The following is a 14,783-nucleotide window of genomic DNA, read 5'->3' on the forward strand; positions in this document are numbered from 1 at the left end:
ATGGAGCCCTGCGGGGTGCTGGGGCTGCTGCTGTGCGGGCTGAGCGCTGGGCTTACAGCCGGGACGCAGCCCTCCCCGGCGCCGGCGACGTCCCCGCGGCCGAGCGACGCGTCCGTCCGTCTGCGGTTGGCGGACGGCGGCCACCGCTGCGCCGGGCGGGTGGAAGTGGAGCACGAGGGCGAGTGGGGCTCCGTGTGCACCTACGACTTCGACTGGGACGCCCGTGGGGCCGGCGTGGTGTGCCGGCAGCTGGGCTGCGGGTCCGCGGCGAGGGCGTCCCCGTTCGCCCCCTTCGGGCAGGGCGAGGGACGCATCTGGCTGCACCCCTTCAACTGCCGGGGAACGGAGAAGGCCCTGCAGGACTGCTACAACTTCGGCTGGGGACGGCATTTCTGCGGCCACGAGTGGGACGTGGGGGTGACCTGCACGGGTGAGGCCCCGCCGGGGACGTGGGGCGAAGGGGGGGGGGTGGGCCGCGGCCGTGGCTGATGCCGTGCGCGGTGCAGAGGCGCTGGAGCTGCGGCTGGCGGCCGGCAGGGGACCCTGCGAGGGGAGACTGGAGGTGAAGCTGCGGGGCCGCTGGGGCACAGTGGCGGACGCCAACTGGACCATGGAGGACGCCGAGGTGGTGTGCCAGCAGCTGGGCTGCGGCTCGGCGGCGGACCCCTACCACGGCTCGAAATTCGGCCCGGCGGAAGGTCCCATCAGCCTGGCCGTAGTTAATTGCAGAGGGAACGAGAGCGCGCTCTGGGACTGCGCCATTGAGGGCTGGGGGCCCTACGACGGCCATCACGACCACGACACCGCCGTCGTGTGCCAAGGTGAGGGCGCGGGCGGGCGGCCCCGAGGGGGTGCCCGGCGCCGAGCCGCGGACCGACCGGCGCCCCCCGCAGGCTTCTCCCGGCTGGTCGGAGGGGACGGCGCCTGCGAGGGGCGGCTGGAGGTGCGGCGGGGCCGGGCCTGGCTGGGCGTGTGCCACGGCCGCGTGGACGCGGGGAGCGCCCGGGTGCTCTGCAGGGAGTTGGGCTGCGGCGCGGTGCTGGCCCTGCCCGAGCCCGGCCGCTTCGGGGCCATTCTGGGACGGCGCCTTCGAGTGCGACGGCTCCGAGCCCCTCCTGGCCGCCTGCGCGGCGCGGCCGACCCCCGAGCAGCGCTGCAGCGACCCCGCCGCCGTCGTCTGCTCCCGTAAGCGTGGGGCCGGGGGCCGGCAGCCCGCAGCCCGCAGCCCGCGGCCGCACCTCGCCGCCCTCTCTCTTTCTCTTTCTCTCCTTCTCGCAGCCTACACCGGGTTCCGACTGGCGGACGGCGGCTCGCCCTGCGCCGGGCGGGTGGAGGCGGAGGAGCGGGGAACGTGGGGAGCGCTGTGCGCCGGGTCCTTGGAGCTGCCCGACGCCCACGTCCTCTGCCGACACCTGGGCTGCGGCCCGGCCGCCTCCGTTCAGCCGGGGGGGCGTTTCGGGGCGGGGAAGGGACCGCTGAGGCGCGACCGCCTCGGCTGCGTGGGGAACGAGCGGCACCCCGGCGAGTGCCCGGCCGCGGTGCTGGGGGAGCCCGCCTGCGAACCCGCCCTGGCGGCCGCCGTCATCTGCTCCGGAGCCGCCGAATCCCTGCGGCTGCGGGGCGGGGAGAGCCGGTGCGACGGGCGCCTGGAGGTGGCTCTGCGCCCCGGCGTCTGGAGCGGCGTGTCCGCGGGGTCCCGCGACAACGGCACCGCGGCCGTGGCGTGCCGGCAGCTGGGCTGCGGGGTGCCCGAAAAGGCGTACGCCGCTCCGGCGGTTGGCCCCGGCCTCGCGGAACTGCGGTGCGAGGGCGGCGAGGAGTCCCTGGCGCGGTGCGACTCTCCGGGGGTGGGCCGCGGCCCCTCGGCGCTGACCGTGAGCTGCTCAGGTGGGCGTCCCGGGAAGGGCCGCGGGCGTCGCGCGTCCCCGCCCGGCCCCGACGCGGCCCTCCCGTGCAGGCGGCCGGCGGCTGAGGCTGGCGGGCGGCCCCGGGCGCTGCGCCGGCAGGGTGGAGGTGTACGTCGACGGCGCCTGGAGCTCCGTGTGCCGGGACGCGTGGAGCCTGCGGGACGCCGCCGTCGTCTGCCGCCAGCTGCGCTGCGGGACGGCCCTGGAGGCGCCCGGCCCCGAGCGCTTCGGCTCCGGTCCCGGGACGCCGTGGGCGGGCGCCGGGGGCTGCGCGGGGACGGAGGCGGCGCTCTGGGACTGCCCGGCGCGGCGCGGCTGCGGCGGCGGCGGCGGAGCGGCGGCGGTGTGCTCAGGTGAGCGCGGGGCGGGCGCTGCCGTGGCGGTGCCGCCGGCGGTGCGGAGCCGTGAGCGCCCCGTCCCGTGGCAGCGCTGCGGGCACTGCGCGCGGAGGGCGGCGGCTGCCGAGGGATCCTGGAGCTGCTGCACGACGGCGCGTGGGGCCCCGTCTGCGCCAACGGCACCGTGGAGGACGGCGTCGCCCCGGCCGCGGCCGCCGCCGTGTGCCGCCAGCTGGGCTGCGGAGCCGCGGGGAGGCTGCACGCCGTCCCGGATCGGGGCTCGGGCCCCGCCTGGCTGGGATGGGTGCGCTGCGAGGAAGGGAGCCGCTCGCTCTGGCGCTGCTCCTCGACGCCCTGGAGCCCGCGGTCCTGCGGCCCCCCCGGGATCACGCTCGTGGCCTGCAATGAGGACGGAAGCGACGTGGCCGGCAGCCCGGCCCCGGGCAGCGCGGATCGGGACGGGGACGTCCGCGCAGGTGGCTCTGCCGTGCCCTCCGCCCCCGCTGCTGGGTGGTCCCCGAGGGGCCTCACGCTGCCCTCGCTGTCCCCGCAGCTGTCCCGCTGGGAGGTGCGCCGCTGCCCACCGTGCTGTGCGCGCTGCTGGGGATGCTGCTGAGCCTGGCCCTGGCTGCCCTGGCCGTGCAGACGCACCGCGCTCGGGCTCAGCGTGCAGGTGGGGGTCGCTTTGGGATCTCTCCCTGTTGCGGACGCATGGGGACCCGGTGGTGACACGCGTGCTGTTCGCAGGCCCCAGCCAGGACGCCGGCTCCGAGGCCGTGTACGAGGAGCTGGACTACAGCCAGGAGCCCGAGTGCTGGGAGGGGCCCAGCCGGGCAGGTGGGAGCGGGTTCGTCCCCTGAGCCAGGGCTGCCCCGTCCCCCCCGTGCCCCCAGCGTCCGTCCTCCCCCCAGGCTCTGTGCTGCAGGGCTCGGGGATGCCGCTGTCGCATCACACCGGGGACGAGGAGGAGGGGAGCGGCGCCGCAGGGATGCTGTGTGCAGACTATGACGATGGCACAGCTGTGCCCGAGGAGACCCTCGGGGAGATGGGGTACAACGACGTTGACGTCAGCGCCCCGGGGACACAGCCGTGAGGAGGCTCTGGTTGGGGACACGGCTGTGCCCCCTCGGACAGGTGGCCCTGGTGTGGGGTGTCACCCGGCCTTGCAGAACGGCAGAGGAATGGCTCCGCGGCCGCTCCTCCTGCTGCCCCCACACATCTCGTTAGGGTGTGTGTTAAGCAGTAAAGTACTCCTTCAGTGTGAACGTCCCTTTTTTATTCAAGCCCTCAAACTGCTTGGAAACTTGCTGGCCTTCCTTCGGCACCGGGGGGAATGTTACCAGCAGGAAGAGCAGGGCACGGCCCAGCTAGCACAGGCTCCTGCTGTGGGGAGGGGCTGCCCGAGAGGAGGGGAGCCCCTTTCGCCCCCGAACAGCTGCCCCCCTGCCTGCCCAGACGCTGCGCTGGAAGGTCAGTCGTGCCATGGCACCCGTCTCTGGGGCCTCGTGTTCCAGTAGGTCTGTGATCTTCAAGCTGGGCTTCAGCGCCCGCAGGGCAGCCAGCTCCTGCAGCGCATCCTTGCTCAGTGTAGAAGTGCTCAGCCTTCGGGGAATGCAGAGAAACAGCCTCAGCACCAGCAGGACCCGCCTGCTCCCCGGGTCCACGTGGCCACACTCACCCCAGCGTCTGCAGCGTGCAGCTGTGATGGCGGAGATGCTGCAGCAGCAGCGTGGCTCCAGCTCCCAGCTCGGTGTCACTCAGGTCCAGGCACTTCAGGCCGTGGCTGTGCCTGAGCCATGCCACCAGGGCCTGGCAGCAGGCGCCGGTCAGGCTGCAGCTCCCCAGCCTGCAGAACAAAGGGGAGATAGCAGCACTGGGGACACAGTGGTGGCATTGGAGCCACTTGGGTGTGCAGGTGCCACGTTTCCTTACCGCAGCGCCCGCAGTTGGCAGCCGCTGTGCTGGAGCCCCTCACACAGCAGCTTCACGCCGTCATCCCGCAGCCCGGCGCTGAAGGACAGGTCCAGCTCCTCCAGGCACGTGCTGGTGCCCAGTGCCACGGCGAGGTCCTGGCAGCAGGCACTGGTGAGGTGGGTGTACCGCAGCCTGCGGGAGAGAGCCTCAGCAGTGCCGGTCCCCCCGTGCCTCCCAGCCGCAGCGGGACAGAGGGACACGGCCGCCCTGGAGGATGCTGGGGGACACGCTCCCACGGGGACTCGCAGGGAAGGCGGCCGTCCTGGCACTGCTCACCGCAGGACACGCAGCTGGCAGCCGGGTTGGCGCAGCCCGGCACAGAGCATCCTCACACCATCATCACCCAGCGCTCCGTCGCCCAGCTCCAAGTGGACCAGGCTGGGGAGCGTGGCCAGCAGCGTCCCCAGCGCCCCGCTGTCACCCTCCGTCAGCCCGCACCACTGCAGCCTGCAGGAGAGAGGCACGCTTTGCCCCACTGCCCTGCAGCACGCGGGGAGTGCAGCCACCCACCCTGTGGAGGTGCACACCGGGGCAGGGCCATACCTGAGGCTCTGGAGTGAGCTGCCTGGGTGCCCCAGGGCCTGGCACAGCGGGTGCAGAGGTGAGTGCAGCTCCTCCTGCTGCCAGCTCTGCCTAGGAAGAAGGGGATGAGTATGGCCACCCTGTCCCACGGTTCTCACCAAGAATAGGTAAAATCCTCCACTGATGGACTAAGCCATCAGTGAAGACAAGGAGGTGGTATTGTTTGGATGGAAAGAGGCATTCACCATTCCAGAACGTTCCAGAACTTTGCTTTGCAAGGGAAAAGGGGAAACCTCTGTGGATACAGAGCACAGAGTCAGTACTCACCGGGGCAAGCCCTTGGCTGGCTCCTGCCTGTGATGCTGCTGGTGGAAAGAGCAGCTCCGGAGGGTGACACTGAGCAGCCCGGCCCACTGCTTGATGCAGAAGCAAAGAGCCGCCTGGTCATACAGTGTCAGCTTGACGTCCTGCAAGGCTATTCCTGTGAAACTGCCCAACACGCTCTGCACAAAGCTTTTTTCGTTTGTCTCGAATAAAAGGTGGAAGGTGTCCAAATCCTCAATCTTCATCACTTCGCGGGGATGGGAAGTGCCTCTGGGCCGTGTCTGAAGCCACCTCAGCAGATCTTCCCGAGGTTGCAATGAAATTCTGCACCCGATTCCTTCACCCGCGTACTCTACTGACTTGGGGTTCACCAGACCAAACAGGAGCCTCACTGTGACGTTTAAATCCATCCTAGATGTGTGGTAGCTTTCTAACAACATATTCACGTCCTTTGCAAGGATCCGTGAGTCACTGACCATTCCGTCCTGGTCCTCCAGGACGTAAAACATCGCTGCGAAGAGCTCCTGGAGGTGCAGGTGGCTGAAGCTGTAGACATTCACATGGTCTGTGCCTTTCTCCAAACCTTTCTCATTGAGGAAGAGGGAGAGGAGCTGTGGCTGATTCAGGCCTTGGTCCTCAATTTCCTTCTCCTCAAAGAGGACCTTGTGCTTCCAGATGCCGTCAGCAGCCAAGGAGCAAAGCTTGTGCAGGAACTGCTGCAGGTTCTGCCAGGCATTGCTGACTCTATGCTTCATTAACCAGGAGAGGTAGAACATGATCATCTGTGTGGTGGTCTTAGAGCACGCAAGGAGCTGATTCCTCTCGTACAGCTCTCGCTCAAGGACGGTGCAGACAGTCCAGCTCATGACGGGGATGACACACAAGCTGTAGAGGACCTCATTTCCCCTGGTAAACCTGAAGGCCACATCTGCTTTATTGTCATTCCCAAAATACCTGTGGAAATACTCCTCCCTTGCAGCTGGTGAAAACCCCAGGATTTCCACATAATGCTTGCCCTCCAGGCACTGCCCCAGGCTCTGGAGAGCTGCTGGTCTCGTGGCAATGAGCACAGAGGACTCAGGGAGGACTGTTCTCCTGAGCAAGCTCAGCAGGGTGGTTTCCAGTGGTTTGGCTTCCGTGGGGTCAGTGCTCAGCTCGTCCTTCGGCTGAGCCAAGGGCAATCCCAGGGCCTCAAAGCTATCAAAGATGAACAGGATCTTCTCCGGGTTACCCAAAATCCTTCCAGCCGGCATTCGCTGTTGAGGGCAGCATTTTGAAATCAGGTCCACCATGCTCACTTCTTTGGAAAAGGAAAGCTCCTTGCAGTCTATGCAGAAGACATAGTCAAACTGTGTGCAGAGGGTCCCTTCCACCCACTCCATCATCACCTTCCTGATCGTCATCGTCTTCCCCATGCCAGAGGCACCCACCAGCACCGTGATCAGAGGCACCTGGCCATCTTTGCTGGGTTCAAAGAGTGTTTGTGTGGTGACAGTGTCAGAGCTGACATCTCCAGGCTCATCTCCGTGCTGATCCCAAGACTTCCTGGCTATGGTCAGGTTGGTGTAGCGGTCGCGCACAGACAGGTTCTCCCCTAGGCAGGAATTCGCCTCTTTGTACTGCAGGAACTCTCTGGCCACGTGCTCTGTGTATTTCTGCTTATACTCTGCACCAGACAGAAGTAGAGTCAGTTCCAAAACACAGCCATGCTCCTGACACAGCAGCAGCACAGGACATTTGTTTCAAGTGCTCTGCCTCAATGTAAAATTCAGTTACGCACTTCCTATGTGCCATCCCCTCAGCCCTCTTCTTCTGGGCCCTACCAGGAATGTCCCCAGGGTGTCCCTCATGTCCTTCAGCTCAGCAAACATCTGCCAGCTGGGACCTCGTGGTTGCAGTGACTGCTTGTATAGGAATACTGTTGCCCCTTCCAGGCACCCTAGCCTTGTCCCCACAGGCCTTACTCTGCTTGTGGCCTCACTGCATTATGGGGCAAGGGAGAAGAGGAACCCTAATGGGATCAGTGGGACACCCTCACCATTCCAGCCTCGCCATGAAGCTGAAACCTGCTCTTTTATTGGCTTCTCTCTGTCCCCAGCACTCAAAAGACAAAGGAAATCAAAATTTACCCTGGCTGCTTACCTTTCACCTTCTCATCAAGGATTTTTTCAGCAAGGTCCCTCTGGTTCATCTCCTCAAACAGACTGATGGCAATGTCCATAGCAGCACCTTCCCCATAGCTGTCGCCCATATAACTGATGAGTGAGGAAGGATGGGTGACCTTCTCCAGCTCATCCCTGCCGATGTTCCAGCCTCCTTTGATATCAGTGTGTGGCAGCTTCTTCTTGAACTCTTGGAAGTCTTCGAGTGTGAGACCTTCCAGTGCTTCTAAGAGGATGGTGCTTTCTTCTCCTGCCATCACGGGAGATGGAAAATCACCTGAAAAAAAGCAAGAGTTAGAAATCGGTGCTCCTTTCAACATATATTGTTATGAGACATCCCTGAGAATGCATAAGCACCAAGAGCAGCCAGAGTGGTATTTGAGGCTCAGTCTCACACCCATTCAGGAAGGGCAGGTGAGGGGTATTGGTGTGAACTTCACAGGGACAGAGCTGATGAGATGGGGGTTGCTGCTGGCTCAGAAATTGAGGAGGAAAAACACCGACACAGAAGGGCAGAAAATCCATGAGGGCAAAAAAACAGAGTGTCACTCAAAGCTAGAAACTCGGAGATGACTTTATGAGCCAATGCATAATTACAAAGGTGGTGGTGGGATATGATGTCAGGTCCCACCGACCTATTGCTGGTGAGGCACAGGTGGCTCTGGCAACGAAGCACAAGAATGTTCTGCCCAAAAGCATAACGTGGGGAAATTCCCTGGCAGAGATCACATAGGGTTGCTAGTAGTTACGAGGTAGGTTCAGGAGAAAAGGGTGAAATTTAACATGGGACAAGTGGCTTTCAGCAAGGAGGGAGGTGGATAACAGAGGAGGGGGGATGGATGGAAATGGTGATGGTAGGGGTAGGACACCAGAAGAAATGGACTTCTGTACAAGTAATACAAAAAACATTGAAAGGCCGTTGTAAAGGGCTCAAAGACAGATACAAGCTAAGAGTCAGATCCACAGTACTCTAAGAGCCACTCTGAAGGGATGGCAGAAAGATTGGCCCTGGGGAAAATCCAGTGCCCAAGCTGAAATCAGGCACCTTCTAGTCACGCCCTGAAGAAGCCAAAGCCAAATCTTTGAGGATTGTTTTAAACAATATTTCTTGAGAAATTATAAACCTGCATAATTTTCCACTGTGTCCCATTAACAAGGCTGATGGGAAATCCTGACAAATGACAATGGAGTACTGCCAAATAAACCTGTTCACCATGAGAACTGCTCCTATTTTAGCAAGGCAGTGATTATTGCTAAGCTACCAGCAGACAACAAGTGGTTTTCAATTATAGCTCCAACCATTTCTTTGCCACCCTGATTACTGAAGAATCATTTTTCAGGGTTGGATTTTTTTGGGTTTTTTTTTTGTTTGTTTGTTTTTTGAAGAGATAAAACCCTTCACATGCAACACCAGGGCTTCCTAATGCACCTGCAGGACACAGGCTCACTTCAGCACCTTGTTCACATTATTGTCTCCTGAGAATAATGAAAAAGAGTCATCTTAATGGATGCTATGCTAGCAACCAGAGCAGCAGAATCATATCACAGAACCATAGAATGGTTGGGTTGGAAGAAACCTTAAAGATCATAGGTATTAATATTAATGGACAGAAGAATTACCATACAGACCTTATAACAACCGTATCTTCTCACTCCTGCTCTGGCTGAACAAGGTGCATATCACACTGTTCAGAAAGAAACCAGTTGTAATCACTGGGCATGGATGCAGCGTTCTAATAATAAACCAAAGGCAAGCTTCATCGATGAGAGAGCTAGACACAACCAAGGACAAACAGTCCTATTATAGAACAGAATAAATAATGTGGAAACTATTATAATAAAAAAAACCTCCCACTGGAGTATAGGGCACTATAAACATTATTAGGAGAAGAAATATCTAAGCAGAATCCTTTGCATCTCTTCGTGGACAGTGATTTTTCTAATAATGGAATAAAATAGGGGAGGTGTGGTTGGAGAAAGGAGCATAGAAAGCTTGTAACAGGAGATGAAAATGAGACTTCTTATAAGCTGTGACAGCTCGAGGGAGCCCAGAGAATTCTGGCATTCAAAAGCTGCATCCACCTAGGCTGGGGACTCAGCACTGGAAAAACATGTTAAAATTACAACAACTTGGTGATGCTGGCAGGCCTGTTCAAGTACAGGACCAGTCTCGGCAGACAACAAGTTGCAGAGAAGCAGGTGGACCAGCAGCAGAGATGCTGAATTATGATAACCGTAATATACTGAAGGGGTAAAATGCTTATAAGTAAATATGATGACTCAAGAGTTAGGCTGTTGTGACATTATTTATTGTAGTTATTGCACGAAGCCTATGGCAAATGCCCAAGGTCCATACAAGAGACAAGGTCTCCCTCTGACCTTGAAGGAGCTGCTTTCACCTTGCTGCATCTTGAGCTGAAGCGCTGCGTGCTGTGCTGGCACTTGGCTCCCTCCTGCGCTCTCCTGCAATGGATTTTCTGTGGTTTGCTTCAAACACGGACAAGCATCATAGCCCTTATTTCCTGATCAAATCCAGCTAAAAGACCCACAAGAAGTCCCAGGTTTGGCCCCAGTGATGTGCTGTGGGGTGGTTTCAACCTGGGAGGATTCAAGGAGAAGAGAACAGAGATGCCACAACCTCCCCTCTATGCAACATTTTAGCTTCCTCCCCCTGCGCTGTGCAGAGCCATCTCTCGAGTGAGAGCGTTTGTAACAGCATTCTCAGAAATCCTGAGTGCCATGAGCCCTCAAATCCCCCTTTTTTTTCCTTCTTTTTTCTTTTCCTTTTTCTCTATGCACAGAAGCATCTCAGATTGCCAGGCTGCCCCCTCCCATTCTCTTCCCCCCCTGCTCCAAGTTGGCGGCTGCAATTGCTGCATGCTCAGTGCTGTGGGGACAGCCCCAAATCACCCAGCCCTGAGACACGGGGGTGTCAGACATGGGCCCCCCCCCATCCTCTCCCCTTGGCATCCTGTCCCTCTCCGCGGTCCCAGCCCTCCCCTCCGGATTGGAGCACTCTGTGCCCTCCTCCCCTTCTCTCCATCTTCCTGTGGTTTGCAGAGGTGCATTGTGGGAAACTCCCAAGTTTTTTCCACTCCCCCACCCTCCCTCCTTCCTCTGCCTCCATCCCTCCTCTCTGCACAAGAGCCAGCTCTGGAGGACAGAGGTAAGGCTGCTGCTTTTCCCCGTGCATACCACTAACTGGGGGGGGGGGGAGGTTGGAGAGAGGGGAGGGAGATTTTAATCCCCGTTAATAAATAACAATATGTCTTAACCCAAAATAGCAAGAATCTCTGCACATGTCCTTCAAGGTCAGGCAGCCCTGGAATAGAGCTGGGAGTTGGGATGGAGGCTGGGAGAGGGGATGAAGGCAGGAAGCTGGGATGGAGTTCTACAGATCTGGAATGGAGGCAGGGAGCTGGGATGGAGCTGGGAGATGGGATGGAGACTGAAGCCCTGCGATGGAGGCATGGAGCTGAGATGGAGGTAGGGAGCTGGGATGGTGGCAGGGAGCTGGGATGGAGGCTGCAGCCCTGGAAGGCTCTTGCCAGGTTCCCAGATGTGTTCCTGCTCCTTTCTGCCTGCACAGTGCTATGTTAAATATCTAATTGCTAGCGGTCCACAGGCAGGAGGCTATGCAGAGCAAGCAGTGCTGGTAATTAATAGCCCTGGCTGTTGAATATTTCCCTTTTCCGTGTTAGGAGCTGGAGGTTGTTCTGGTGGGGTGGGGCTATATCTCTGATACCAAACGGATAGCATTTGACATTGTCCCCTGCTTTGTGCTGAAAAGTTGCTTACAAAGAGAAACAGACCAAAAACAAAATCAAGCCCCTCTTGGAGAGCTGAGAGGCATTAGTGCCTATTTTCAGCTAGTGTACCAAATGGGAGGGGGACACCAGATGGGAATGAAATGCATGAGGGCTGTCTGGAGCGTTCTGTGTGCCTCTGTGTGTACCTCTTTTTGCATCCATGTGTGCAGAGACCTGTTAGCTTGGTCCCTGCCTTGGTCTTGGTGACCACTGTGGAGGGGGGGAGAGGATTTTTATGCCATATCCGAGGTCAGCCTGGGGGAACTTTGGTGCTGGGGCCATAGGAGGGTGGTGGCAGCCTCTTCTCCTGGGTGGGGCTTGGGCAGAATGCTGTCAGGAATGGGAGGATGCAGCTGGACAGAAGTCCCTGCTCCAAACAGGGACCAACCTCCACATTCTGACCTTCACAGCCACGACCTTCAGCAGTTCCCATCTTTCCAGCCCCTCACCCATGCAATTGCAGCAGGAGGAAAAATCTAGAATTCCCCCTCAATGCACACATTCATCCCTTGGCTGGCCGGTGGCCACAATTGCAGGCACGGCCCGGTGCAGCGGTTCCATCCGTGGTGGGATGCAGGGAGGAAGGATGGATATAGGGCAGCCTTCCTGCATTGGAGACATCCCGGATCCCCAGAAGGTCACTGCTGAATTATTCCCCATCCACCTGCAGGGGCTCCTCACATTTCAGCTGCAAAGCAACAGTTTTCAGATCTTGCAGAATGGAATCTGCAATCTTTGTGACCACAGCTGAGATGTAGAGGGGGTGATGCCATGAGAGGCTTCCATCGAAAGGGTCTATCAGGATGCCCATAAGATGAAGAGAGCTGCCAAATCTGCTGCTGCTTACTGCAGTGCCTGGGGCTATTGCACTGTGTCACAGATGACCCTTTTTTCTTTCTTTTTTTCCTTTTTTCCTTTTTTCTTTTTCCCTTTTTTCTTTTTTCATCCTATTATTTTTCTTCTCATTTCTTTTTCTTTCCTTTTTTGCTCGTGTCTGTTGCACTTCAGAGAAATGGAACCAATGACTGCCAAGATGGGGCTTTAAAAACAGAGTTAGGAGGGTGAATCCAGTCCCCATCTCCCCTCTTGGCAGACCATAAGGGAAATAGAACTGCAAAGCTTGGAGGAACCAAAAGCACTTCTGCATTTGGGTTATTGCTGAGATCCCAGCTAGGTGTTTGGATGGATGCAAAGGGGAACTGCTCTTCTGTTCCTTGGGCAGACCCTGAGGGTTTTGGGGGGAGGTAGTGGCCTCCATCCTGGAGCAGGCAGTCCTCTGGGAGGATGGCTGAGCAAAGCTGTCTCAGGGAATGCCTTGCAATTTTGAGTGGTAAGGGCTACAGCCTTGTTCCAGTAACGGAGGTATGGAGTGACTTCTCATGCAGTCTCATGGCCTCATGCAGTGCCACCACGGAGGCAAAATTCTGTGTCCCGGGGTTGTTTCGGTGCTGCTTTCCCTGTTCTTGCCATGTTCCAGGGCAGCTGCAAGGCACACAAAGAAGGGTTTGTCTGCACCAGGCTGCAAGCAGGTTTATAGCTCTTCTTAGGGCTCTTGGAGTTACTTTCACATAGGGCAAGAGTAGGTAACATAGCAGAAATATGGCATTAGTTTACACAGACCCTGTGAGGCTCAAGGACCGTGGATGTGATGGCTGAGATTCCAGGTCTTGATGCAGCCGCAGGGCTGATGCAGACACTGCCAGCAGCGATTTGAGGCTGCTGCTGCCTGCTAAAAACCTCTCAGCTCCTTGATGCTCAAAATTCAAAGGGCTCGTTGGGTGGGAAGCATTTAATCTGGGATGCAAGAAGCAGCGAACAGCACGCTGGGAAAAGGATCCATCAATATTTCATCCCGGGGAAGTGGGTCAACAGCGTGTGCTGCAGCTCAGTGCTGCTGCCTCCAGGCTGCGCTTTGGGAGGGCTGCACAGCCCAGCCCTGGCGCACTGAGCCTGCTAAAGAGCTTCTACAGAAAGTGATTCCCACTCTGAATGCATTCATGCTGTTTTATTGCATTTGCCGGGCGTTGCGTCAGTCCAAAGTAGAGTGGAGGTGGCTGAAAAGCTCCCAGCTACATGACACAAACTCCTTACGTAAAGCTGCTCTGAGATTTATGGCAATCCTGCGATGTACTGCATTACCTCATCCGCCACCACAGCACCTCTTGGAGATGGGAAATGGCTTAGTCACAGTATGCTGCCGTCACACTGCCTGGCTGCTGGCATGGCATCTTGCTGCCTTTGATGTGCCTGTTGCCTCAGCAGCACAGAAAGGGGCAGAAGGGCTATTTGCCCTATCAGGACCGGGGAGTTGGGGCTCTGGAAAACCAAATGAGCTCCCTGCTTTTTCTTAATGCATTTCCAAGCCACCTTGGTGCGTTGGGGGCATTTGCCTATGGGCTATTTCTGGGAGAAGAAAGAGCAGCAAGAATGGTCTTGGGCTTCACAACCTTAGAATCATAGAATCATCAAGGTTGGAAAAAACCTCTAATATCATCAAGTCCAACTGCTGACCCATCCCCACCGTGCCCACTGACCACATCCCTCAGTGCCACATCTACGTGGTTCTTGAATGCCACCAGGGACATTGACTCCACCGCCCCCTGGGCAGCAGTGCCAATGCAGCACCACACTCTGAGAAGACTTTTTTCCTGCTATTCAGCCTGACCCTCCCCTGGCACAACTTGAGGCCATCACCTCTCGTGCTCGTGGCTCCAGCTGCTTTCCCCCTGGCCACCTCAGCCAGGACGTCTTGGTGATGGCAATTCTCAACATAACCGTACTTTCTTCCATTTGAAGATCTGACATCAGTCAGCTCAGCCTCCAGTATGATATAAATCCCATTTCCACAAGTTTGTGACGTGCAGAGGTCATGTAGGAAGCCAGCAACAGCACTGATATCCCAGTAGCACCCTGTTTCTAACAGCCTGGTCCCTCAGCTGCCCCGTTTTTGGTACTCAGAACCACGCTGCTTTTGGTGTCATTTCCTCCTTTTGGGGAAGTCATATAGTTGTAAGTTTTCAGGTGCCTCTTTGAAGTGGCTAAATTCTCATTTCCTTTTTTATGTGCAGTCTGCCATAACGGAGCGAAATCCGCAGACTTCAGGCTAAAATTACCTGCTCATAATCTACCAGCTGGTGCCAACAGATGAATCTGTGATGGTAATTGAGTCCTGAGAGCTGGTGTCAGCAGGTGCAAATTGCACTCAGTAAAGGGAAGCTTTCTTTGAGAAAAGAGCTGCTTTCTGTTCCTTAGGAAGTCGGTTTGGTCTTAAATGATTAAATACAGGTATGGCAGCTGAGACCTACCCAACTTGGCAAAGGGATCTGGGAAGCTCTTGAAACCAACTGGTGTTCTGCATCTGTCTTGTACACTGAAAGATTTTCCCCGTGTTGTTGGACAACGTGGATGGGCAGGGAGAAACATTAATGCTTGCCTAGTCCAAGGGACCCATTTAATTCCTTGCCCAAAAGCCAAGACAGCTAACTCACAGTCAGGAGAATGGGGCTTTGGAACTTTGGTATTTCTTTCTAACTCAAAAGTGGGAGGGGAAGATTATAGGGCACGGGAATGAGGCAGGGAATAGGACCTTCTAAGAGTGATACCTTACAGCAAAGCCAGCAATGACTCATCTGCTCCAATTGGTGCAGAATTGATGCAGCTTTCATCTGCACACACAGGAGACAGATGAATAGATGCGCTTGCTAATGTGGTGGGCAGGGAGGGGGCCTGAAGCAGAAAAGGTGCCCT

The 14,783-nt window shown here is 57.7% G+C and overlaps 3 protein-coding genes across 17 annotated transcripts in view; 2 read left to right on the plus strand and 1 right to left on the minus strand.

The window, feature by feature from the left end:
• LOC107049129 (deleted in malignant brain tumors 1 protein-like) lies at nucleotides 1-3,510 on the plus strand. The gene is made up of 8 exons (XM_046942507.1): nucleotides 1-430; nucleotides 507-625; nucleotides 720-821; nucleotides 894-1,185; nucleotides 1,279-1,887; nucleotides 2,799-2,918; nucleotides 2,993-3,082; nucleotides 3,157-3,510. The coding sequence occupies exons 1-8, from the start codon at nucleotides 1-3 to the stop codon at nucleotides 3,336-3,338; spliced, it is 1,944 nt and encodes a 647-aa protein (XP_046798463.1). The 3' UTR covers nucleotides 3,339-3,510.
• CEND1 (cell cycle exit and neuronal differentiation 1) overlaps nucleotides 2,171-14,783 on the plus strand; it is a 24,607-nt gene continuing 11,994 nt past the window's right edge. The window contains exon 1 of one of the 2 annotated variants that reach the window (XM_046941913.1): nucleotides 2,171-2,260. The gene's annotated coding sequence lies outside the window, so the exon portion shown is untranslated. Of the gene's footprint in view, nucleotides 2,261-10,346; nucleotides 10,394-14,783 lie in introns of those variants that run through there. The other variant, NM_001193263.2, reaches the window with a different exon arrangement.
• Nucleotides 3,500-14,783, minus strand: part of NLRP3 (NLR family pyrin domain containing 3) — a 25,647-nt gene continuing 14,363 nt past the window's right edge. For 5 of the 14 annotated variants that reach the window (XM_040700796.2, XM_040700795.2, XM_040700799.2 and 2 more), the window contains 6 exons: nucleotides 7,208-7,504; nucleotides 5,069-6,731; nucleotides 4,496-4,852; nucleotides 4,178-4,351; nucleotides 3,924-4,091; nucleotides 3,500-3,847 (listed from right to left, as the gene is read on the minus strand). In XM_040700796.2, the coding sequence (XP_040556730.1) occupies nucleotides 3,613-3,847; nucleotides 3,924-4,091; nucleotides 4,178-4,351; nucleotides 4,496-4,852; nucleotides 5,069-6,731; nucleotides 7,208-7,484 (2,874 nt within the window). In that variant the 5' untranslated portion in view covers nucleotides 7,485-7,504 and the 3' untranslated portion in view covers nucleotides 3,500-3,612. Of the gene's footprint in view, nucleotides 3,848-3,923; nucleotides 4,092-4,177; nucleotides 4,352-4,495; nucleotides 4,853-5,068; nucleotides 6,732-7,207; nucleotides 7,505-8,856; nucleotides 9,826-14,783 lie in introns of those variants that run through there. The other 9 variants (XM_040700798.2, XM_046941591.1, XM_040700797.2 and 6 more) reach the window with 5 other exon arrangements.

The sequence above is a fragment of the Gallus gallus genome, chromosome 5 (genome assembly GCF_016699485.2).
Source record: "Gallus gallus isolate bGalGal1 chromosome 5, bGalGal1.mat.broiler.GRCg7b, whole genome shotgun sequence".
Taxonomy (NCBI): Eukaryota; Metazoa; Chordata; class Aves; order Galliformes; family Phasianidae; genus Gallus; species Gallus gallus.